The 26,953-nt window shown below is 39.7% G+C and overlaps 1 protein-coding gene across 1 annotated transcript in view; it reads left to right on the top strand.

Annotated features, from left to right (window-relative positions):
* The window catches only part of LOC126246778 (uncharacterized), a 204,711-nt gene that overhangs the window by 81,908 nt on the left and 95,850 nt on the right, over positions 1–26,953 (top strand). Inside the window, exon 3 of the mRNA XM_049948422.1 lies at positions 9,615–9,793. Within this exon, the coding sequence (XP_049804379.1) occupies positions 9,615–9,793 (179 nt within the window). The remainder of the gene's footprint in view (positions 1–9,614; positions 9,794–26,953) is intronic.

Below are 26,953 nucleotides of genomic sequence, written 5' to 3'. Positions count from 1 at the left end.
AGTACCTATATTACTGTCACCTTTATTATCTACGGTCATTACATTAATGCACACATCATTAGCACTGTCACTTGCATTTATAATTTCATTAATCCAAATATTTTCACCCATATAACATTGTTCATCACTAAGGTATTTATCCTTCAGTTGTTCAACAATAATATGTTTAGTATTTTGCCACCAATCAGGATATAAACTTTGAGACATATTAAGAATCATTTTTCTAAAATTGCTGTCATTTCTAATTGCATCACTCTTTAGCCACATATTATAAAGAAATAATTCACCTTTGTTCATTGCAAATGGTAGCCTACTTGCACAGACAGTTTTACTGTTTAGGGAATCTTTATCATCTGCCCAGGTTCCTTCATAAGATGTTGGATTACAGAGCCTATTGGTTGTGACACTGGCATTAACACCACTTAAACTGTTAATAATATCCTTGGGTACATATACAACATGCATATCAGTTTCTCCCACAACACCTAATGCCTCCATTTCCTCTTTCAAGCAAACAAAATATTTTTCACCATCATCATGTATCATTAAATCTTCAGTTTCCCAAATACTACAATCATCAACTTCTCTCTCCCGAAAACTTAAAACGTTGCTTTCACACCCAAGTGTATTTAATTCTTTGCTCATTAAATCAGTGTCAACAATTTGCTCACCTGGTTACCTCATCAGTGCATCAATTCCTAAATCATTTAAATCGTTAACGTGCTGGTCCTCTGACAAACTACAAGCTTCTGCCCATTCATAAAATTCAACTAAGTCAATTATTTTCTCTGGCTCTTTATTACAACCAATGTGTTCATTCTTAACAGGTACTGTGTTCAGAGGGTAGTACACATTCATAAGATAACTACTCATTACTTGAGACGTATCTCTTGGTGTAACGTAGTCACTGCTATTGGTCCATCTATTATCTATGCTTTTCGCCCCTCCCTTGTGGACCAACAATGAAGCGCATGCTAGTTTTTTACTTCATCACTTCCCATAGCATTTTGACTCCTGGTGTCACTATGTTCACGTCAATTCCTGTTTTCAGACTCCCTGTTATTACTTCTGTTCCAATCCAATTGTTCCCTGATTGTCCTCTTGAATGGAAATTATAGTTTTTCCTTGAATGGAAATTATTGTTAATATTGTGACTATTTTGTTCCCTATGATGAAAACTATGGTTGTTGGGCCTACTGTTTTCCCTCCTGTTAAAACTAGTGTTTCCCCAACAATGATCCCCACCTCTTTGTGTGTTATTGAAATAGTTTCTTGGTTTCCCCACTTTGTCTATAACCCTGTCAAGTTTGTCCACGTAGTTTAGAAATTGTTCAGTGTTGTCATCTGGTCCATACACTAGGTCCCATTGCACATCTGTTGGCAACCTTCTCGTTAAAGCATCTATCTGTGTGAGCTCATCAAAGGGTTTACTCAAATGTACAAGTTTCTTCAATTGATTTTTACAAAACTGTTTCATAGTCCCCTGTGTTTCTCTATAATTTTGTCCATTCAGGAACTCGTTCTTTATACTGGCTTGTTCAGTTTCAGGCCAGAACTGTTTTAAGAACTAAATTTCAAATTCTGCATAAGACATGTCCATAGAAAAATTATGATTGGCCCATGACAATATTCCCCCTCCAAAATTTTTTTAACAAATTTAATTTTGAAACTTTCGCTCATATCGAGCAAAAAAATTGTCTCTACAACTCTGCAGAAAGTCAACAGGATGCAAACTACACTCATTAGAAAAGTTTTTAACTGGAATATTGGATAATAAGGTACATGTGTTCATAGAAAAATTTTCGTTAGCTACATCATTGCTAAATATTTCAAACTTCTGGTTTATCTCCCATACTGTACTTTTAAATTCACTAACATTTGTCTTAGTTTCAATCTTGTGGAGTTTTACTGTGTTATTGACTGTTTCCACTTTATCATTCACAACATTTAGTTTCGAATCTACTCTGCTTACAAGATCTAACACCATAGCTTTTACATTTACACAAACTGTATCTATTTGACTATTAACATTAACAAAACACTTTGCATTTTTCTCTCTGTCTGTGACAAGTTCATTTTTTACAGACTGAATTTTGTTACTCAGACTAGATTTTACTTCTCCCACTTTAGATTCTACCACCAAAATCTTTGTTTCTCCCCTGCTAAGTTTCTTGTCTATCTTTGATATATCATTGTGAAGTTTATTACCCCAAAGTAAGACATTATCAATTTTTTTGTTCATAGCTCCCTTTAGACGTGACACTTTCTGATTTATGACCCAAAAACTGTCCACGACCATCTGATTCATGTTTTGCAATTGTTCTTCATTAGCTTGTAAGTGGGCTGCAACTGTTCGATTTAAAGCTAACGATTTTTCCATCATTTGTATCAGTGATCTAATGTCCGAAATCTCATGTTCTGATGAATTAAGACTTTGATCCGCTTCTTTGACTGACTCATCTTCCGATTTTATCGGCATGTCTACGTCCTCAAAGACTAACAAATTTGCACCATCCTGCTCAGATTCAGCACCACTTTCCTCTTTCACAATGGTCATTTTCGTAAAATTTCACACACAAGATAATAAAAGGAATAAACAGCACTACACAGATGTACTTATCTTTTCAGTCTGGGTCCTCACTCGTGTGGTCAGTCCACTTTACTATTTCCTTTCGTCTCCCTTAACTTCCATGTATAGCACTTCTTTGTACCATGTGGTCATTAGACTTCTGCAAAAGAGATTTTGTCCATCCAGTACATATAAATGTCTTAATCCTGGCACAGAGCCCCCAGTTGTCATGAACCCTCTCTACTCAGCTGGAAAAGTTATCTCCATAAGGACACCGTTACGGTGTGGCTAATGGTTGTATAGTACTTTAGTAGAGCTGGCCATGATGTCTCCTTTGTTGATGCTGCTAAGTCTGCATTGTCCATGTGGCTTCTCGTTGTCTAGGCGATGATTCCTTTGCTGCTCTGGGTCCAAGAAAAAGGTGCGGGTTTTTTAATTATCACTGGACTATCGAAATCATGATGCAATATTCCACAGTTTATTTGTAACAAAAACACATATTTATTGCCAAAACTAGATAAACAACTACACTCAAATGCGGCCAACACTCAAGTGCCTGAAAACCCGTTGTAGACCAAAGATCACGGTCATAAGCTACAAAGAACATACAATTCCAATTTCGATTATTGATCGCAACACCTATCTTAGTATTATCTTAAGCAAAAGCTTTTTTAACATGACTTTAGAGTATAATATAACAAAATGATGTCTGTTTGTCAGTTCCATTACAAACTCTCTGCCCACTTTATCATCACATCTCTATCTGTCCCTGTCCTCTTGCCCCTTCTCTTCCCTTATTTGTTCATCTCCTCTCACTACCTCTCTGCCTCTCCATATCCTCCTCCCTCCTCTATCTGTCCATCTCCTCTTCCCCATCTCCAGCCATATCTTCTTCTACCCTTCCTGTGTCCATATCATCTTTCCTCTCATCTATGTCCATCTACTCCTCCTCACGCATCTGCCCCTCTCCTCTTTCCACCTTTCTCTCTGGCCAGCTGACACAGTTGTGTATGTTTGGAGCCGAGTGAAAGGCTTAAATCAGAGGCTCAGATTATTCTGCAGAGATCTGGGGTGCAAATTTTCAACCTCCGCTATCGGGTGGGGAAATGTAGGGTCCCCTGGAATAGGTCAGGCGTGCACTACACACAAGAAGTGGCTACAAGGGTAGCAGATTGCGTGTGGAGTGCACATGTGGGTTTTTTAGGTTAGAGAATTCCCTCCCTAGGCCCGACAAGACACCTCCTGAGATGCGGCAAGGTAGTAGTAGGCAAAACGCAACAGGAAATAACAATATTAACGTGGTAATAGTAAACTGCAGGAGCGGCTATAGAAAGGTCCCAAAACTGCTCTCATTAATAAACGGTCACAATGGCCACATAGTACTAGGGCAGAAAGTTGGCTGAAACGAGAGGTGAACAGTAATGAAATTCTAAACTCCAATTAGAATGTATACCGCAGAGACAGGCTGGAAAGTGAAGGGGGAGGAATGTTTACAGCACCAAAAAGTGCAATAGTATCAAAGGTAATTGATGGAGATCCGAAATGTGAAATAATTTGGGTGAAGGTCACGGTTAAAGCAGGCTCAAACATGATAATTGGTTGTCTCTATAGGCCCCCTGGCTGATCAGCTGTTGTGGCAGAGCACCTGAAGGAAAATTTGGAAAATATTTTGAGTAGATTTCCCCACCATGTTATAGTTTTTGGTGGAGATTTTAATTTGCCGTATATAGACTGGGAGACTCTAATGTTTATAACGGGTGCCAAGGACAAAGAATCCAGTTAAATTTTTTTGAGAGCATTATCTGAAAACTACCTGGAGCAGTTAAACGGAGAACTGACTCGTGGCAATAACATATTAGACCTTCTGGTGACAAACAGACCCAAACTATTTGAAACAGTTAATGCAGAACAGGGAATCAGTGATCATAAAGCAGTTAATGCATCGATGATTTCAGCTGTAAATAGAAATATTAAAAAAGGTAGGAAGATTTTTCTGTTTAGCAAAAGCCAAAAAGCAGATTTTGTCTCAAGTACAGATAGTGTTGAGGATCAGTGGACAAAGTTCAAAACCATCGTACAGTATGCATTAGATGAGTATGTGCCAAGCAAGATAGTAAGAGATGGAAAAGAGCCACTGTGGTACAACAACCGAGTCAGAAAACTGCTTCGGAAGCAAAGGGAACTTCACAGCAAACATAAACATACCCAAAGCCTTGCAGACATACAAAAATTACGCGAAGCAAAATGTAGTTTGAGGAGGGCTATGCGAGAAGCGTTCAATTAATTCGAAAGTAAAGTTCTATGTACTGACTTGGCAGAAAATCCTAAGAAATTTTGGTCTTATGTCAAAGCGGTAGGTGGATCAAAACAAAATGTCCAGACACTCTGTGACCAAAATGGTACTGAAACGGAGGATGACAAACTAAAGGCCGAAATACTGAATGTCTTTTTCCAAAGCTGTTTCACAGAGGAAGACTGCACTGTAGTTCCCTCTCTAGATTGTCGCACAGATGACAAAATGGTAGATATCGAAATAGATGACAGAGGGATAGAAAAACAATTAAAATCGCTCAAAAGAGGAAAGGCCGCTGGACCTGATGGGATACCAGTTCGATTTTACACAGAATGTGCGAAGGAACTTGCCCCCCTTCTTGCAGTGGTGTACCGTAGGTCTCCAGAAGAGTGTAGCGTTCCAAAGGATTGGAAAAGGGCACAGGTCATCCCCGTTTTCAAGAAGGGACATCAAACAGATGTGCAGAACTATAGACCTATATCTCTAACGTCAATCAGTTGTAGAATTTTGGAACACATATTTGCCTCCACACTTGAAGTGGATGGTGTAGCCATGGGGTCCCCCTTAGCTCCAGGCATCGCTAATCTTTACATGGAGCACTTTGAAGACATAGCCCTGGACACCGCCCCATTGAAACCTAAAGCCTTCTACAGATATGTGGATGACACTTTTGTCGTGTGGCCACATGGCAGAGAGAACCTGCAAGACTTCCTGCGACATCTCAACAGCATACACAGCAACATACAATTCACCATGGAGGTGGAAGAAAACGGAAGCTTGCCCTTCCTTGACATTCTAATCAAGAGACACCCTGATGGCACCTTGGGTCACGCTGTGTATAGGAAGAAGACACATACGGATTTATACCTTCATGCACAGAGTTGCCACCACCCAGCACAACGCCACTCAGTGCTTAACACACTTGTGCACAGGGCCAAGTCTATCTGTGATGATGACAGCCTACCTGCAGAGTTACAACACCTAAGGAAGACCTTCCGCAGCAACGGTTATAATGAGACGCAAATCTCGCGCGCCCTACACAAGAGCAGGAAGGTAGACACACCAGAAGAAGAAGATGAGACCAGATGCCTGGCATTTCTACCATACGCGGGACCGCCAACAGCCAAGATTGCTCGCATTCTGGAGAAACACAACATCAAGACAATTTTTCATGCCCCAAGTAAAATTAAGGACATACTTGGCTCAGTCAAAGACCACCTAGGACTGCAGACTCCGGGCGTATACAGTATTGAATGTGAATGTGGTACGAAATACATCGGACAAACGCAGCGCTGCATCGCGCAGAGGCGCTCGGAACACATTAGAAATGCACGCCTTGGTCAGACAGAAAAATCGGCGGTAGCGGAACATAGCCTTAACGAAGGACACACCTTCCTCTTTGAGGGTATGAAGAAGCTGTGTGACGCTAAAGGATTTTGGGATTCAGTTTTCAAAGAGGCTGTAGAAATTCGGTTGAACAGCAACCTGATCAATCGAGACACTGGTTTCCAACTCAGTACAGCGTGGAATCCCGCAATAACTAAAATTAGAAGAGAACGCTCCGGCACGAAGATGGTAGCGGCCACAGACGTATTAGGAACCGGCAGGGACTCGACGCCCGGTCCGCGCCGCGAACCCCCCACCACTGGCGCGGCGGCCGATTCCGCAGGTACCTGATTGGTCGGCGCCCGGAATCATTCACTGGTCCAGGAGCCTTTATAGGACCGCGCAACACAGCATCTCGACACTTCGCTTGAAGATGATGGGTACGAAACCCTTCGAAACGTTGCGAGAAGACGACGCCTTTACTCGGCTGATCACCCGAGAAGATTTCACGAATGGAATACGCCGAGAAAGTCTCAAATCACATTTAACTACAAGCCTATCTCCCTTTTAACAACCTTTTCTAAAATTCTTGTGAAATTGGTTCAGAAAATACTTATTGAACACCTCAAGTATTATAAGGTATTAAACAGTAGTCAGTTCGGATTTCAACAGAGTGTATCAACAGAACAAGCTATTTTTTCCTTCACCCATCAAATCTTAGAGTCTTATAATAATAAATTGTCTCCTGCTGGTATCTTCTGTGACCTTTCTAAGACCTGTGATAGTGTTATTTATGAAATCCTCTTAGCAAAGGCTGAATATTATGGTATAAGTGGCTCAGTTGACTCTTGGATTAAATCCTACCTAGCTGGAAGAAAGCAGAAGGTCATGTTGAATGACTCTGAGGGGTACTCTGTGTCATCTAGCTGGGGCTCTATTGGCTGTGGTGATCCTCAGGGCTCTGTACTTGGACCCCTTCTCTTCCTCATCTTTATCAATGACCCTCCCATGTGTACTAGCTTTGAAACTTACTTTACTCTTTTTTCTGATGACACCTCTATCCTCATCAACAAAACTCCCAACCTCAATCTTGAAGAATCGGCCAATATTGTCTTTAGTGAAGTATGTAATTGGTTTGTAAATAATGGGTTATCACTAAATGTTAATAAGACCCAGTTTGTACATTTCCAAGTAAGGAAAAAAGTTGAGGATCAATTAAGTATTACATTGAATGGTAGTGAGTTACTACAAGTTGAGTCAACCAAGTTTCTGGGTGTACACATTGACAACAGTCTAAAATGATCTGAAAATATTTTGCACCTCCACAAAAAACTCAGCTCAGCAACATTCGCTGTTCGTATTATTTCCACTGTATGTGACCGAGACACCACAAAAACTGCTTAATTTAGTTATTTCAATGCACAATTGTTGTATGGCATAGTTTTCTGGGGTAATCAGCCATTATCCAAAAAAAATACTCATTGCCCAAATGAGAGTTATTAGGATAATGAGCGGAAGGCAGCCTAGACATTCTTGTAGGAACCTTTTCAGAAAATTAGGGATACTGACAACTGCATGCCAATATATCTACTCCCTGTTATGTTTCATTGGTAAAAATGGACAATTGTACAAAACCAATGATTCATACCATTCCCACAATACCAGGAGGAAGATGGACCTCCATTGTGACTCAAAAAACCTTACTATTGTACAAAAAGGAGTCCATTACATGAGATGCAAGATGTTCAATGCTCTCCCACCATCACTGAAATTAGTTATCTATGAGCTTCCCAAATTTAAACAACAGCTCAAACAGTATTTAATAGATAATTCCTTCTATTTGGTAGAAGAATATTTCAGTAGAGTTAACTGTAATTGATTTTTTTCATTTACTAACTTGATGTGCTATTGTACATTATGATACTCACAACCGCTGTTAACATTACTGTGTCTTTCATTTAGCTATTAAGATCTACCATTTTTTTAATGTAATTTTTTTCTATACCTATTAATGCATATTTTGTCTTATACCAGATATCCTCTTGCAAGAGGTACTGTTAAGTATTCATTTTGTATTATTTGTAATAATTCTGACATGTCCTACATCCATGCGGATGTCTCACAGTATTGGATTTATGGGATATAAATAAAAAAATATAGCAGAGATGCTGAGTTGAAGAGAGGTCTTTTTTTGACAAAGGCTTTGTTGGCCAATAGCTCATCTTGTAACAGTCTTTTTGTCTGTATCTGTCTGTGACTCAGCATCTCTGCTGTACAGTTTGTAGCAACCATCCATTTCATAATTTTGTTTCCAAAAAAAATTTTATGTTTTCAAGCATTGAACTTACTCCATTGCTGTGATTTTTCCCAGTTTGGGATGCTGTTTTATTGTGTATATTTCCTGAGTTTCTTCTTGTGATTGTTGGTATTCTTTCAGTTACATGGGATGGAAACCAGTCGCTGGTAAGATATCTGATTCCGTAACATTCAGTTTCTGTGAACTAGTAGGCTTTGTAGAAGAAAGTTCACTTAACAGATGGCTCTCTATTTGAAGAAGTAGTCTAATCAGTGATGATACTGGAATGAGAATGATTAGTGTATGATATATAGGCAGTATTGTGATGTGGGAAGTTATAAAGTTATGAACACACTTCGACAGGAAGCCAGGGCCAGTTCAAGAACATCGTTCCACACAAGCAGCTCATATTTGATGTCCCCCTCCCATCTCCTCTTTTCCCTCATACACTTTCAGTCATGTCAGTTTTCACTACTAATTGTGATATGTACTGTATGCAAATCTTCGACTTAGCCTTCTCTGGCATGCTGCTCAGCTTGGCACCCCAAGCAGCAGCTTGTGTCACTTGAGCCTTAAAATGACCCTGGAAGGAGCATATAACCTAAGTTTCTTGAGGCTAGGATAACAGTAAAGTGTCCCCACCCATTGTTTGCTTTTTACGACATTTTTATGTTTTATCCACCCTGATTTCCCTCCTATGGACTTTTACTATTATTTGTTCGCATATGCCGCATGGTATTGATACATCTGCTAGTGCTCTGTTCTTATATTTAATTCATTTAAGAGCTGTCACTATTGAATTCATTTGTGTTCTGCCCTGTAATATTGAACAGAGTCCTGGGAGTTCTCTGTCTACAGGAAGTATATCCCAATTTTGTCTAAACTTTTTATATCTTCAGTCATATGATTGAAACACCAGTGCCTCTGTTATCTTTTGTATGGATCTTACTCCTACACCTATGAACATTATCTTACTGAATCTAATTTTCCCCTGGCTTTTTGTATCTTATATCAAAAGACACAAACAATAGCATCTATTTTAACTTTTGTGTGGATTTTGCGCCATGTCATATAATGTAGTCTTGCTAGATTTATTTGCAGGTGTTTCTCATAATTTCTTTTCCTTGCAGGCTTTGCTGCTGATGTCTAAATTGGCACCACATAATTGCATGTGGCAAGAGGCATATTCAGGCATGCTGGATCACGTAGTTCTTCAGAGATTACTTGCTATGGCATTATATATAGCACCTGAATCAGTCAAAACACAAGTTCTCTCACTTGTTCATAATACCTACTTCCCTGAAAAAAGGTATGAACAAAACAGTTTTTATTCACACAAATCTAATGATTGCTGTTGAAGCTTTAATACTATGTTAACAGGTATTAAACTGTAATTATTTACAGTTTAGAGCTAGATTGGCGACTTTTAAAGTTTCAGTTTTACTTTCCCGAATAATTTGTAAGTCCAAGTTGAACACAAACAAACTTCTGAGTTTGTATTAACACACATTTATTACAATTGCTCATTAGAAGCTCCAGCGGAACAGATGAATAAAGAAGCAGACAGTAAGCTTAGAGCACTACATTCATCATAATCTACAAATAAATCTGATATAGGAACATAATAGGGAAAACTAGGGAACACAAGTTCCTACACCAGTTGAAGTGTAGTCCTAAAGAAAATAAGTCTCTAATGAGTGGAACTGATGATAGAGGGTTAGGGGTTAGCCATAGTGCTGGTTTGCTTGAATATAAAGATCCTTAAGTGGAAAACCACTGAGCTCTTATTTTAGAAAAACAACTTGAATATAAAGATCCTTAAGTGGAAAATCACTGACCTCTTATTTTAGAAAAACAACTTAAACAATTAACATCAGTATGGCTACAGCCCAGCAAGGTACAATTTTAGACATAAAAACTGACCGCCGGCACGCCGCCACAGAGACTAAGTTGAGTCATTCACTTAAGGTGACCAATCAAACTGACCACCCCTGACAACTCTAAGTCTGGCCATCTGCACAATCTGGCAACACTATAAGATGCGAAAGTGTCAGGAGGAGGTGTTGTCTACTTCCTAGATGTTGTCGGATTGTGTGAGCCTGTGGTCTAGTGGTAATCATCATGCATTCTAAACTTATGGTCGCCTGTTCCCGTCCTATTTTATTTTATTTATTTTTTACCACATTTCGGCAGTCGTCTAAAGTTATGAGTCTGATTGAGCATCGAAAATAATTTGCTTCACATTCTACCCACCAGCAATAACAAGTACTTCCAGAAACAATTCCGCACGACAGCTTGTGGCTGCGTTGCGATCAGAAACACTTGCACTCGAGCATTTCCTCGTGCTGCAGTGGCTACTGGCCACCAGCCAGATGCCACACACTGCCTGAAATCCAGTGCCACCCAGGTGAATACGGCGCGATGCTGTCAGTGTATGTATCAACTGTCATGTTCGAATTTGAAGTTCTAGTTATCATCTTACCATTAAGCATTGGATTCTGGATACCTGAAAATCATGAACTACTATTGGGTGAATGCAGAGGAGGTAGTTAGAAAGATTTGAACTGTGTGTGGAGTGAGTGCTTTTGGAAAAAATACTCCAGAAAAAGATATTCTTGTTTCAACCAAGATCGTTCTGGCATGAATGATTTTCCACATTAAGGAAGTCTCGACTGCTGATATATGTGACGGATTACCATTTAAGCATAATGCGACATTTGCATTCAACAGGTAAAGTTCAGAAGTCTGGTGTAGGAGTACTGCATGCTCTAATTCGAAACAATAAAAATTAACGGAGTGACTACTATTGAATGTCATCAGGTCGCTTAATGAGCATTCCTATGCAGTACTGTTACTGGTGACGAGTTATGATGCCTTTAGTTAACTTCCTAAGAAGAAATGAAGGGCTGAGCCCCACCAAAAGACGTGAATTCGAGCAAAGGGTAGTGTGAACCTAATATTTTACATTTGATAGCTCCAAAAATGTGTTTTGGGCTATGAATTCTGCCCCAAGGGGTGTGTACATCACAGCTGGAAATTGTTGCCAACAAATGAGACACCTTTAGATCGCCGAGTAAGAAAATCGACCGACAAAACTACATCACCTGTGCTACTGCTTGATAACGCACTCTGTCGATTTGAGAAACAAAACTATCCAGGAGATTGATAGGAAAGTCATCTCTCAGGCACTTGTATTGATAGGGAAGTCCTCTCTCAAGCACTTGTCCCTCTCGTCATATACTCGTAAAATTTTACCTTTACCGTTCTTGATCGATACACCATCTAGGCAATTCATTTCTAGACAAAAATATTCTTCAAACTACACAGGTTTAATGATATAATTAGAACCAGTAGGTTTCTACGGGCATAGAATTTGTAAACTACTTTAACAATGTCAGATTGTTTTAGAGTAGCATTGAAAGGAAATTCTGCTGCTGATTAATTTCTCTTTGATGATTACTGTTGCATTCGGTAAACTAATGGAAAATGCAATTAAAATATTCACTGCACTAATACAAATTAAATTCCACTTACTGTGGAAACATCATGACAGCAGTCTATCTTAATAAAGAATTAAGTATCTGTAAGATGACTGAGCCTATTTTAACATGAATTAGTAGGATATTATCGACTTTTGACTTCAAAAAGGTCTGTATTTACTTCATGTCCTGTATCATTCGCAAGTATTATGGAAATGTGGCAGTTCATAGATAAAATTATGTATTCACAACAACAAAAAATATGTCAGCAGAAAACAAAAGTGGCATTATGAATTTGCAATAACATAAGATTTTCGCTCTGACACTAAGAGGTTCTAAAAGTAGCAAGACGAATTTTGCTCGAGCGTTGCCTTATGATTCCCTTATTGAGTTTGTATCTGCCTTCTTGTAGCTCTGCAACAAAAGAATTAAGAATCTGGCTTTCAGCGAGTCTTGAAATGCGAACAAAGGCAGCGTACACAAGACAGGCAAGCATGTTACCTAGGAGCTAGTGAACAGGTGGGGTGTATTTGACTTACTTATAGGCCCACTAGCTGCTGTGGCAGATAAATCGCAACATAAGAGATGAGAGTATTTGTATTTCCCGTTTGGAACGACTTTTGTTGACTCAAAAGCATTAATTGATATCCTTATGTCACTTTTCAAGAGAAAATCGCGTTATTCAATTGAAATGACATGGTAATATCAAGTGAATTTAGCAGGCTAGTTCTGTGCCATCAAGGAAGTAACTCATCGGTCACAGAGTTGCCAAACATATTCTGCACTGTTGCCAAGTTTCAGTTATACTGCCAGGAAGGATACCAGCTGATGTGTTCTGTGAGGGACCTCGGACGTGACTATAGCTTCATCTCAGAGTTGTGGGTGGCAAGGGATGCAATATCCTCATTTTATGTCAATGAGTCTTATTCGCATTTCTGTAACTACGTTTAGGGGCTATAGTGCAATTACTTGTAATACATCGATGCACTGAGAGCAAACTAAATGTCATAAATTAATTAATGCGACAATTATTTGTGCTTTACTGTCTTAATCGGACTGAAACCTTGAAAGAGTAATCACCAGATGCGGTTCACAATTTTGGAGCTTCTCCAGTGGTTGAGTTGGCAATGTATCTTTGCCTCACAATATATTTATTGAGATCACAGTCATTGGCACATCCACCAGAAGACAGGCATGGTCTGGCCTTTTGTTGTCTTTTCTAACGGATATTCTGCCTCAGAACATGAAGACTTAAGGCGGATTCGAATATTCCGTATGGCGAAAATTTGATGTTTCTATTCTTCCAGCACTTACATTCAAAAACCAGTTACAATAAGTGGCACAAAAGTGCCTGTGAACCAACAATTAATAATGCAGTCATAATTAGTGGAATCTGATAAATTCCATCTGTCATCTGATAATTGTGAAAAACTACTTTTTTCATCTGCACAGCACCGCAGTATGAACTCATGGGTTTCGTAGGATGCCTATACTTAATTTCATTGTGATCGTTTTCAATGACAGTAGGAGAGGAGCAAAACCATCTGACTAGAAACATACTTTTCCATTTGGATTTGAATCTTTGGCTACAGTTGCAGTAGCACGTCCAGTGAGGTATCAAGAATGTGAGCAATCACTCATTGCTGTAGTATAGGCTAGGGCAGAAAGAAGCAGGTTTCCGACAAAGTAAATGATGAGAGACACTGTCACTGTCACTTATTAAAGAGGAATTGTTCAGAAAATTACAACTATATGTAATGAAATGAGTAGGTTGATGCAGCTCCAGTCTGGCACTGTCACTGAGTTGCCAAACATTTTCCGAATAGCACTTAAGATAAAAATGTGTGTGTGTGTGTGTGATCTTTCAGACATTTCTGAAAGAACAGACACTACAAATCGAAATAGACAGCCTTGTTAATCAATTAAATATCAAAGGACAGATGTCCAGGCTGTCATGGGCGTTAAAATAGAACAACGGCGTCAAATGAAAATTTGTGCCTGACCAGGTTCGAACCTGGATTCATAGTGTCTTTTCTTTTGGACATGTCCAAAAGAACAGACACCACACATATATCCATATTTAGGGTGTTTCAGGAGGAATAGTAGATATTTTAGTAGGTGGTAGTACAGACGAATTACACAAAAAAAATTCCAAATAAATGCGTCCACTTTTTCTTGAGTTCAGAGATACAGTTCTTAGTTCTTAATCCTAACAAACTCAAAGGAAAGGCAAATGAGGCCATTCAAAGTTGATTTTTAAAAATTCCTCCACGAACTTCAATGCACATTTGACTTTTCTTGATAACACTGTGTGTAGCTCTACTGAGGTCGTCTTTGCGTTCTTTTATGAGGGCTGCACTATTCGTAATCTGAACAATCAAATAGGCTCTTGGGTTTACTTTTTCTTTGTAGACTTCGCTTTTAACAATCCCTACAAGCAACAATAAAAAGAGATAAGTCCGGGGACCTTGGTGGCCAAGAAAAGTACCCATATCTATTGATCCATCTTCCTGGAAATGTTAGGCTTGGATAATGTCACCTGACGACTAGAATGTGCAGGAGCCCCGACATGCTGGACAAACATACGCATTCTTGTAGCCAAAGGAACCTCTTCCAATAATGGTGGAAGCTCATTTTCAAGGAAGTGTAGACATACGAAATGACAATGCATTGAACCCAGCTATATGTACTCAATAAAAATTGGACACATGTCATGTAATTTTTTCTGCAGTTTGCTTATACTACCACCTCCTACAATACTTTCTATTCCTCCTGAAACATCCTGTATAATTATTCAGGTCTCCAGAATGAGATTTTCACTCTGCAGCGGAGTGTGCACAGATATGAAACTTCCTGGCAGATTAAAGCTGTGTGCCCGACCGAGACTCGAACTCGGGACCCTTGCCTTTCGCGGGCAAGTGCTCTACCATCTGAGCCACTGAAGCACGACTCACGCCCGGTACTCACAGCTTTACTTCTGCCAGTATCTCGTCTCCTACCTTCCAAACTTTACAGTAGCTCTCCTGCGAACCTTGCAGAACTAGCACTCCTGAAAGAAAGGATATAGCGGAGACATGGCTTAGCCACAGCCTGGGGGATGTTTCCAGAATGAGATTTTCACTCTGCAGTGGAGTGTGTGTTGATATGAAACTTCCTGGCAGATTAAAACTGTGTACCCGACCGAGACTCGAACTCGGGACCCTTGCCTTTCGCGGGCAAGTGCTCTACCATCTGAGCCACCGAAGCACGACTCACGCCCGGTACTCACAGCTTTACTTCTGCCAGTATCTCGTCTATTCAGGTCTCGACTGGTCATCGAAAGTTTTCAGTGCTAGATGCACGTCATGATTCAAACATTCGCGGGAATGCAGTGTGGCCGTGAGTCAGTGGAATAATGGACGAGGGGGTGGGGTGGGTGGCAGTAGGGGGGAGGGCAGGAGGTACCGCACATGTGGTATGCGGCAAAGATGGGAATTCGCATCTGATGAGGAGCGTGTGTAGATAGGTACTGCAGAGAGGTTGGGTGCTGTGTCCCGATAGTGCCCACCGTCGGAGGTTCGAGTCCTCCCTCCGGCATGGGTGTGTGTGTTGTCCATAGCGTAAGTTAGTTTAAGTTAGATTAAGTAGTGAGTAAGCATAGGGACCGATGACCTAAGCAGCTTGGTCCAATAATATCTTACCACATATTTACAAAATTTTAAATAAAAAATACTGCATCTCGGTTCTTACAATAGTGCAATAGGTGCGCACTGGTTAGATGTAACTGAAGAGAGACTCCAACTTGGATTGTGGTTAAGGGCAAATCCCAAGCACATGGCTATGAACAATTGGGAGTGGAAACTTAATGTCATCGGAGCCTTGTTCAAGGACCATGACATGCGATCGTTAGACCGACTGCAGGATATTCAGTTTATAAATACATACATACTTAGCAAAATATATCATGTTGCAGCAATCTTACCCATACCACAGATCAACACACATAAAATACTAGCTGCAGTGTGTTGGTATGTGTGTAAACAAAATATCTTCAAAGTATCCTTCCACACGGCGACTTTGCAGAGGCAAAACAGTGGACTTGGAATTAAAGACGTTAAATCTAGATGTGACACACTGTTTCTAACTCGTGCTTTTAAAATAATACATGCCACTGAGACAGGCATCATGAAACTTCTATTCCTCTCATTAGATCCTGGGGATAGGAATGCTCCTGTTAATGCAGCACATATAGATGCCAGCCTACATTATGTCCGAAAGTACTATGTCGATTGCATAAGACTTCCACCAGCACAAACCAACACTAGAACCGTCTATGATTATATTACCAGACATCGTCTTCACAATCCAATTCTGGTAAATTAACCTATTAAAAAGTGGATGAACGTCTGGAAAAATATCAACAAGAAAATTCTACCACTGTCGTACGGTACGATGTTGTAAAAGAAACCATACCCACAGCGGAACGATTATGGAATATCAAATTGAGACCATCTCCATACTGCAACAAATGTTGGCTTGTAGAAATTGTAGCACACATGTTCTTATGTGAAAATAGAACCAGAATTTGGAACTGGAATAGGAAGAAATTAGCACTATCAACAGAACCGCAGAAAGTCATATACCGATAACTGAAGCTTTACAACCCAACTATAAATGTTACCCGTCCACAAAGAATAACAGTTTTTCGTGGCTTCTGAGACAGTTTGTGTTTTATGTGTTAACAAACAAAACTTCAAACTTAGAAGAGTACATGTTTTATATTGCAGAGGAACATTTTAAGCTGAAGGAAAACAACAGCTATAAGGAATGGTTTCAATCTTTTTTGTCTATTGCTTTATGTGGGCTACAAAGAAATGGACAGTTTTATTGATTATAAGCAGAATACTATTCTTTCACTTTTTTATTCCTGGAATCTGCTTTTATGTTGGTTCTAAAGTCATAACTGTTCTAATTTGGCAAAACCCCTCCGGCTCAGAAATTTCTTTCATTTGTTGAAAAATATGTGGCTTCGTTACAGACCTCATATGCTTCCAGTGCATAATAACTTAAATTGTGAATATGTTTCTGAATGAATGTTTATGTATTTTTCTGTCACCCTTTTGACGTTCTACAAGAAACGCACACCATTGGAGGTGGCAATCTGTAATTTATTTTACCTTAATTACTACTTCAGTTTTGTTCTACAATTTAAGGCATATATGGGAACAAGCATGGAATACATGTGAATAATGCAGTTACTCAGTGACAGGTATGGGAGAGGCATTGTGGCCAGGCCTCGGATCTTCGACCCCTGTCCTCTTTGCCTCTGCCTACCTGGTGCTGAAAGCCTTCTGTCTAATTAGCAGGAGGTCCAGGTTCAAAGCCCAGTTGGTCACAAATTTTCACCTGCTGTCGTTGCTATATTTCAATGCACTGTGACACTGTGGACGTCAGTCCTTCAATATTTAAGATGCAATTGTTTCTTGAGGCAATAGTGGTGATTTGCGAACATTTGTCTTGCCATCAATGTAACAGGACTTCAACGGCATCCAACCCTTAGTCATTGCTTTGTGACGTTGCTAACGCAAGACATATATATGCGAATCAGATTGTAGCACATATTTAATAAAATAACACATGGTCAGTATAAAATTATTTACTAACAGTAGAAGCAGGATTGCAGCGAACTGATCACTTAACCAAGTGTAACCTAGAGTTCCTGTGCAACGAGCCATTCCAGCTGCATAGCTGAGGGTAATATTTGTTTAGCAGTTCACTGCAGAATTGAGCTGCTCGGGGGAACAAAATGGTAAGTGCCAAAATCACAGTTTCGAGATACAGCGTATCTAAAGTTTCAATTGATCTGCAAATCTGAATAATTTTTTTTGAACAGTCCCTTTATTCTGTAGTGATTCTAACGTCTATCTTCTACTATACATGCATAAATGAAACTCAGAACTGACTAAAACAAATGAAATATACAAAAATTATTACATTACCATACACCATTAACAACACATAGTGGTAGAACATTACATATTAAATTTTACAGTAAGTCTTCAACACTTTACTGAAACTGCAAAATCATTCATCACTCTCATTACTAATGTCTTTTTCATCCAAAACTGTTGGCTTTAGTGACAGGATAAATCCATGGTGGACAGGAGGTATGTAATTTAGGAGCGACAGGATGTCAGCAACTTTCTTCTTTTCAGTAAGCCTTGGCCGATTGTATTTAAGTCGAAGCATAGGAACTGGTCCTTGCCTTCCACGTTTCCTGAAGCTTATTTTATGCCAAATGTCATGACAAAATGTCTCACTGATGAATAAAGATGATGGATATTCGGAGGTCACCTTCCACTTACATACTTTCCTCAGGTTGACATCTCGACCATCAACTGTCTTCTTTCTGAAGACAAACGCTTCTTTAGAGTATCGTATTTGATAGAAATCCTCTCTTTTCATGTTACATACAAGCAATGGATTCTTCTTAGCCGACTTCTTGATGATCTCGCACCACTGATCTGGACTGTACACATCTTGTACTTGTCGGGGAACATAATTTTTAATTGTCGCGAAATCTCTATCGTATGGCAACATTGTGTGCCCGCTCACGGGGAAGTGGTGCACACGAAATCTACCAGTTGAAATTAAATATTTCCAAAACAGTACCATGTTCCAGTTCTTATTTTGGCCACAGCAGCACCTTTTCTGAGACGACCTCTTTGTCTGTTCCTGAATGGTTTCTGAAGGAGCGATACACATTTCGTTGTTTTGGGCAATATGATCTGATTCGCTATTAACCTGTATAACAACGAAAACTACTATTACTGTTACCATTATTATTATTACATGTAACAATATAAATGAGAAATGCGCATTCATACACCACTTAGCCAAAAAAATGCAGCCATTCTAAAATAACCTCAAAATTAACGTACTTCAGGAACATAATGTTATGTTCATGCAATTACCATTATGTTCGTGAAACGTACTAAAGACAGTATATTTTCAAAATAACATACTTCTGAGTCATCTGAATTGTTAGGAATGTATTCTGGATCCATTTGAAGATATTAGTATCATTGGAAATATATTTCTCGTCTTCTGCCATGTTCACTGTTGCCATAATCTCGGAGATGTTTTTACTTGCCGCCATTCTCTCTGTCACTTACCATTATGTTTCCGCAACAGACGGATAGTGGCGCTTACCATTAAGCTCGGCCCTGACATCTGTTGAGTGAATTTGGAACTACTAGTAAGTTTACTGCATTGTGCATCCCACAGGTGGTGTCATTAGCCATCTACCGCAAAATACACGGCGATGGCGCTTACCATTGTGTTACCCCGAGCAGCTCAATTAATGTAATACCCGCACAATGATCTCTGTAGTCATACTGTATCATTAGCAGATTGCAAATGGAGTACTATGTTTGTTACATTGGATTACTCAAGCTGATGCCAAATAAAGAGAAGTGACGACGCCACCACACTATCTTTACTTAAACAGGTATTCAGCACTAAATTATGTGTGCCACCATTAATGTTACTGTAAGCAGTTTGACAACAACACCGCCACTACTACTGACAACCTGTACCATTATCATCACACAGTTGTAACTCGCAGTGATTACAAGTTGCTGATATTTGTCAAGAATAGCGGAAAGTGCCTCATGTTCCATTTGCATTACGCCTAGGATGGAGAGAATCCTAAATAACAGCAATAGGTCACCCTACGAAGAGACGAGTCCACGTATTGTTTCAAGTTCTTGCAGTCTGATATTAATGCAGTTCCTGATGGTTTCACACTAATGGGTTCTTTTGGCTTTCGGAATACTCATATGGAAATTATCAAAGTGTAATTGCTAGAACACTCAACTACCTTAATAACACCTCATTCTGGATTGAATATGACTCGGAAAGTGACGTTAATTTGACATTTCCATCTCCTGACGTCTTACTGAATGAAGTCTGAAGTGCACGCACAGTTGTGTTGCCTACCGCATGGATTCTGTGAAGTGTTGTGGCAGCTGGCAGTCATTGCTGAATACAGACATGTGCAAATATCTTCACTGCTCTAGGGGAACTTGTCTTTGTTGCATTTTGCCCATACCGAAATTAGCACAATAATATAAGGCATATTCTGCTGAAGAACTTAATGCCCACAAGTCCTTAAATAAGAAGTTCTGAGCTGTAGTAATGCATGAAAAGAAACAGACTGTTGGACAAAAGAATGGACAACTCCCTGCTTTTTGCTTTTCCGATAGCGCCTACAATAAGAATCTGGTGTCATATTATGCTTCAGAATCCTAAGCTGTGTATTTTTTTACTTCATACTAAAACAAAAGCTATGATATGAGAAGAAGAAATGACTTATATGCTTCTCAGGAACTTTAGTTTTTTTGTGTTCGTTTTCTCACTTCATGCTAGGACAAGGGCGTTGATATGAGAAGAGGAAATGAAATATACGCTTCCAAGACATAATATTTCCTTGTGTGCTACTGCTGTGTGCATGAAAATGTTGCAGTTAATTTTTATGTCTTAGATAAATTTTGGTGTCATCTCACATTATTTTGTGAGAAAGTTCCCATTTTTTTGGGATTCAAATAGAGTGGACATTTCATCACTGGTAAATATTCTGATGACTAACGACATGATACCCATTGCAATTTCTCCATGGCACCTGTGAGTAGAGTCTCACGTTTGTTACTATAAGAACATGCAGTGATGTCTGCTCACTGCAGTCAGAGCCAAGGTGATTTCTTTCTGTTTATGGTGAAGCATCTGCTGCAGTGTCAATGCTCGGCCAACATAAACAAATCATGGAGGCATTGGGCACTGCTAATTGCTGCACTTGTCATGAGCTGCGACAACAAGAGCGCACTGTCTCTCCTAATGATATTATGGAGTTAATACATCTTACTTACTTAACATAAAATGCAGGATGTGGGTTGGGTAAAAATTCAGTTTGTAACTTCCCATCGCATTAAAATACTTTACAGTCATATTTGATGCAATATTTATTGTCTCTCTAATGTTAGTAGTATTGATTCAGATTGTGCTTGAACATGAAAATACACACACACACACACACACACACACACACACACACACACACACGCACACACACACAAACAGTAATTGATTTCAGTGATTTTGACGACTACTGTAAGTTGAACAACACATCACCAATCAATTCCTCAGTTGGCGTCGAATGGATGAGATATTTCAATTACCTTGGATTGCAAGAATTGTAAGGAGGAGACTGAAAGTAAGTGGGCTTGTATGCTAAAGAGCTGCGACAAAGCAAAGCTTGACCGATTATCAGATAATGGTCCACGTGGGTTTTGTAGACGAGTATACTTTTAGTAACCAACCCACCCACCATCATTACGTAAGATTTCTCGAAGGCATAGGGGCATTGATTTCATTAAGTCGTTGACAGTGTAGAGTGATGGTTTACTTCCCACCATACATTTTCTGTATTCGTCCAAAGGTCGCTTGCATTTGTAGGTCCACATGGCAATGACCTTGTTACCTCTGCCCACATATTCTCTATCTGGTTGATGTTCAGTGATCATGGAACAAATGGCAACAGCTTTATTCTCTCTTGGCCCTGAAACCAATCTTGCACTGCTCTGCTATGATGGATGGGGCTCTGCTCCTGTAAATAAACTGTTATCTCGTTACTTCATATTTTTATATTTAAATAACGTATTTGTAATAAGCACATTGTATTAGTATTTTCCATAGTGTTTAAGAATTCAGGCCCCATCATAGATAAGTGATCTACATTCAACAGTCCGATTAAGAATGTGGTTTACCCGGTCTATCATATGATGAGAGCCATAGTTGGATATCCACATGAAGACTGACTAGCTGAATCCAATTAGAACAATATTCTATCGAAATGAAATTACAGAAATTGGATAAATTGAATGTCTGTATTGCAACAATGCTGCACACATAATTCCTTTGATGGAGTAACATTTAGCAACTGTCTAAGAAAAAACGAGAAATATGTCTACTAGCTGCAATGTAACATAATCACAACCCATGTTTATGTGATGGAAATATTGAATCGAACAATACACATCTATTTTAGTGGTGGGAAGATACACCATATCAGATTTCCTGATGACATAATAATGATAATAATAATAATAATAATAATCGTGAGTGGCGAATAGGGGAAAGCCTCCCACATATGGGTGGTACCGAGGAAATCAAATACTTGGGGTGAACCAAATACTAACACAATCCTGTATGGCTACTCAATCCATTGAACCCAAAATCCACACATGTCTGAGTGAAAATCACCAGTACTCTGGTCACCGTCTGTTAGCTCAATGAGCTCGGCTGAAAATATTTGCTTCCAAAGCCTTGAACATCCTCTGGTCCTGTCTGGTCGTATCTGGTCCTGGTATCACCCAGCCAAACCAATGAAACTGTGGTAAGCATACTGTAAGACCTTCAGTACACACACCATCAGATTATTTGACTTGTCACTCTTAACGAAGTAGGCGAGTGTCAGCAATATGTCTCGTGGTCTTATCGTGGCGTGTTTATCTTCTGCCGTTAGGTCAGACGATAGAAATACCACTTGCACGCTTAGAGTAGCAGGTTGACGGTGACCAACTTTAAACAGAACTTGATTAATTTTCACACACATTTATTAAAATAATAACAAGCATAAAAATTACTTAACTTGGTTTTGTATGCTATTTACAATTGACAATCTGAAGTTCCTTTGGTATTGGTATGTTAATCTTATTCTCACATATACTTTGATTCTTGACAAAAGTGTCTATACATTTATCTTCATGGCTAGGTACAGGAATATGGTAATCTTATTGGGCACAGACTGAAACTTGACTGTAGACTGGTACAGACAAATGTAGAACTCGTACAGACTGTTGCAGACAAATGCAGACTGACTAATCGGAGATATGTACACTCGTTATAATACCTCCCGCGTTCATGTATCACTGCGTGAGTGTGATCCTCAAGGAGAAAAGGTTCTACGTAAGCAGCAATCTCATTGGCTGCGTTATATATTAATACGCAGATCGGCTGAAGCAGAATTTGGTCCGTCTCTATGGCAGCGCCATCTCGTAGTGCAGAGACGGACAAGCGCTGCGCCTGCACTATTGTGCTTTGGCATGGCATTTCTCGAACACTCTGTCAAAGAAATCACACCCATCAACAATCGACTTATGGCTATGCTCATTCAGAGCCCCAATAAAAAATATAAACTCATCAATGCGCATGCCCCCACCAACATCAAAAATAAGAAAAACACCAAAAATGTCAAAAAATTCTGGAACACACTGGAAAAAACTGTGAGCAAAATTCACCAAGACGATGTGAAAATACTAATGGGAGACTTCAACTCTCTATTTGGGACAGAAAAAGCCTACAGAAAAATAATGGGTACAAATTCAACACACCGAAACACTTACACCAACGGCACACGTCTGACTGACATATGCTAACATTTCAACCTCAAAATTTTGTCTACCCACTTTAGGAAAAAACCAATTCTCAGGTAACACGCTTGTCTACCAGATGAAGGGTGCTTTCATTCGCTATTCGAGACTTGCCGAAAGCCAGATTTTTAATCCTTTGTAGCAGATCTACAAGCAGGCAGATACAAACTCAATAAGGGAATTATAAGACAACGCTCGAGCAAAATTTGTCTTGCTACTTTTAGTACCTCTTAGTGTCAGAGCGAAAACCTTACGGTAATGCAAAATTCATAATGCCACTTTATTAAGACAGACTTCTGTCATGATTTTTCCGTAGTAAGCTGATTTTAATTTGTATTAGTACAGTGAATACTTTAATTGCATTTTCCATCAGTTTACCAAACGCAACAGTAACCATCAAAGAGAAATTAATCAGCAGCAGAATTTCCTTTCATGATATCTAAAACAATCTGACATTGTTAAAGTAGTTTACAAATTCTACACCTGCAGAAACCTACTGGTTCTAATGATATCATTAAACCTGTGTAGTTTGAAGAATATTTTTGTCTAGAAATGAATTGCCTTAACGGTTGATCGATCAACAGTGGGAAAGGTAAAATTTTACGAGTATATGACAAGAGGGACAAGTGCTTGAGAGAGGACTTCCCTATCAATACAAGTGCCTGAGAGACGACTTTCCTATCAATCTCCTGGATAGTTTTGTTTCTCAAATCAACAGTGTGCGTTATCATGCAGTAGCACAGGTGATGTAGTTTTGTCGGTCGATTTTCTCACTCTGCGACCTAAAGGTGTCTCAGTTATTGGCAACAATTTCCAGCTGTGATGCACACACCCCTTGGGGCAGAATTCGTAGTCCAAAACACATTTTTGGAGCTATTAGATGTAAAATATTAGGTTCACACTACCCCTTGCTCAAGTTTACGTCTTTTGGTGGGGCTCATCCCTTCATTTCTTCTTAGGAAGTTAACGATAAAGGCATCATAGCTTGTCACGAGTAACAGTCTTCATAGGAGTGCTGAATGAGTGACCTGATGACGTTGAATAATAGTTACTCCATTGATTTTTATTGTTTCGAATTAGAGCATGCAGTACTCCTACAACAGACTTCTGAACTTTGCCTGCTGAATGCAAATGTCACAAGATACTTAAATGGTAATCCGTCACATATATCAGTAGTTGAGACTTCCTTAATGTGGAAAATCATTCATGCCAGAACGATCTTTGTTGAAACAAGAATATCTTTTTCTGGAGTATTTTTTCCAAAAGCACTCGCTCCACACACAGTTCAAATCTTTCTAGCTGTCTCCTCTGCATTCACCCAATAGTAGTTCATGATTTTCAGGTATGCAAAATCCAATGCTTAACTGTAAGATGATAACTAGAACTTCAAATTTGAACATGACAGTTGATACATACACTGACAGCATCGCGCCGCGTTCACCTGGGCGGCACCGGATTTCAGGTGATACGTCGCATCTGGCCGGTGGCCGGTAGCGGTTGCAGTGCGAGGAAACGCTCGAGCATAAGCTGTTCTGATCGTGACACAACCATGAGCTGTCCTGCAGATTTGTTTCTGGAAGTACCTGTTATTGCTGGCGGGTAGAATGTGAAGCGAATTACCTTCGATGTTCAATCAGACTCATTACTTTAGATGAGGGCCAAAATGTTGTAAAAGAAAAAAAAAAATACAGTTGGACGCGAACAGACGACCATAAGTTTAGAATGCATGATGATTACCAGTAGACCACGCGCTCACACAATCCGACAACATCTAGGAAGAAGACAACACTTCCTCCTCACACTTTCACAGCTTACTGTGTTGCCAGACTGTGCAGATGGCCGGAATTAGAGTTGTCAGGGGCGATCAGTTTAGTTGGCCACCTTAAGTGAACGACTCGGACTTAGTCTCTGTGGCGGCCAGCCAGCGGTCAGTTTTTATGTCTAAGACTGTACACTGAAGCGCCAAAGAAACAGGTGTAGGCATGCCTATTCAAATACAGAGAGATGTAAACAGGCAGAATACAGCACTGTGGTCAGCAATGCCTATGTAAGACAACAAGTGTCTTGCACAGTTATTTGATCAGTTACTGCTGCTACAATGGCAGGTTATCAAGACTTAAGTGAGTTTCAGCATGGTGTTATAGTCAGCGTATGAGTGATGGGACACAGCATCTCCGAGGTAGCGATGAAGTGGAAATTTCCCCATACGGCCATTTCACGAGTGTAGTGTGAATATCAGGAATCTGATAAAACGTCAAATCTCTGACACTGCTGTGGCCAGAAAAAGCTCCTGCAGGAACGGGACTAACAATGACTGAAGAGAATCTTTCAACATAACAGAAATGCAACTCATCTGCAAATTACTGCAGATTTCAATGCTGAGTCATCAACAAGTGACAGAGGGTGAACCACTCAATGTCATCGATATGGGCTTTCGGAGCCGAAGGCCTGCTCATGTACCCTTGATGACTGCACAACACAAAGCTTTATGCCTTGCCTGGGTCCGTCAACACTGACATTGGATTGCTGATGACTGGAAATAGTCACCAGGTCAGAGGAATCTTGTTTCAAATTGTATTGAGCAGATGTACATGTACGGGTACAGAGACAATCTCATGAATTCATGGACCCAGAATCTCAGCAGGTGATCGTTCAAGCTAGTGGAGGCTCTGTAATTGTGTGGGGCGTGTGCAGGTGGAGTGATATAGGGCCCCTGATATGTATAGAAACAACTCTGACAGGTGACATGTACGTAAGCATACTGTCTGATCACCAGCATTTATTTGTGTCCATTGTGCATTCAGATGGACTTGGGCAATTTCAGCAGGAGAACGTGACACTCCACATGTCCAGAATTTCCACAGAGTGGCTCCAGGAACACCCTTCTGAGTTTAAACACTTCTGCTGGCCACCAGACTCCCCAGACATGAACATTATTGAGCATATCTGGGATACCTTGCAATGTGCTCTTCAGAAGAGATATCCAGCCCCTCATACTCAAGGACTTATGGGCAGCCCTGCAAGATTCATGGTTTATATTCCCTCCAGCACTACTTCAGACATTAGTTGAGTCCATGCCTCTTCGTGTTGCGGTACTTCTGCCTGCTCATGGGGACCCTAAATGATATTAGGCAGGTGTAGCCGTTTCTTTGGTTCTTCAATGTAAATCAGTTGATATTATAAGAAAGATTGTCAAAAATTTGTAGCAGCAAGCAACATTGAAGTTAGAAGGCATTGAGAAACCTGTATCAGGATCTGCCCTTAAATCAATGAAAGAATTTTTAAAATTTTAGTTGACACTTGCCCCATTATGCATCCAATGGAATTCTGCCCACAGAAGCAATTGTAGCCCTCATAAGGCTTATGGAATTGAGAAATTAAATTTTTTTATCCAAATTATGGTAGTATGCAGTGATATTTATACACAGAGCTTGCCTGTGAGAGCAAATGGACAAAGTGTACCTGTTCATTAAATACTTCAAGGCAGAAACTTTTATTAAATGACTATAAAGAGAGTAGCAT

This window comes from Schistocerca nitens, chromosome 1 (assembly GCF_023898315.1).
Source record: "Schistocerca nitens isolate TAMUIC-IGC-003100 chromosome 1, iqSchNite1.1, whole genome shotgun sequence".
Taxonomy (NCBI): Eukaryota; Metazoa; Arthropoda; class Insecta; order Orthoptera; family Acrididae; genus Schistocerca; species Schistocerca nitens.
Note: the sequence above shows the minus strand (reverse complement) of the source record. Positions and strands in the feature narration are given on the sequence as shown.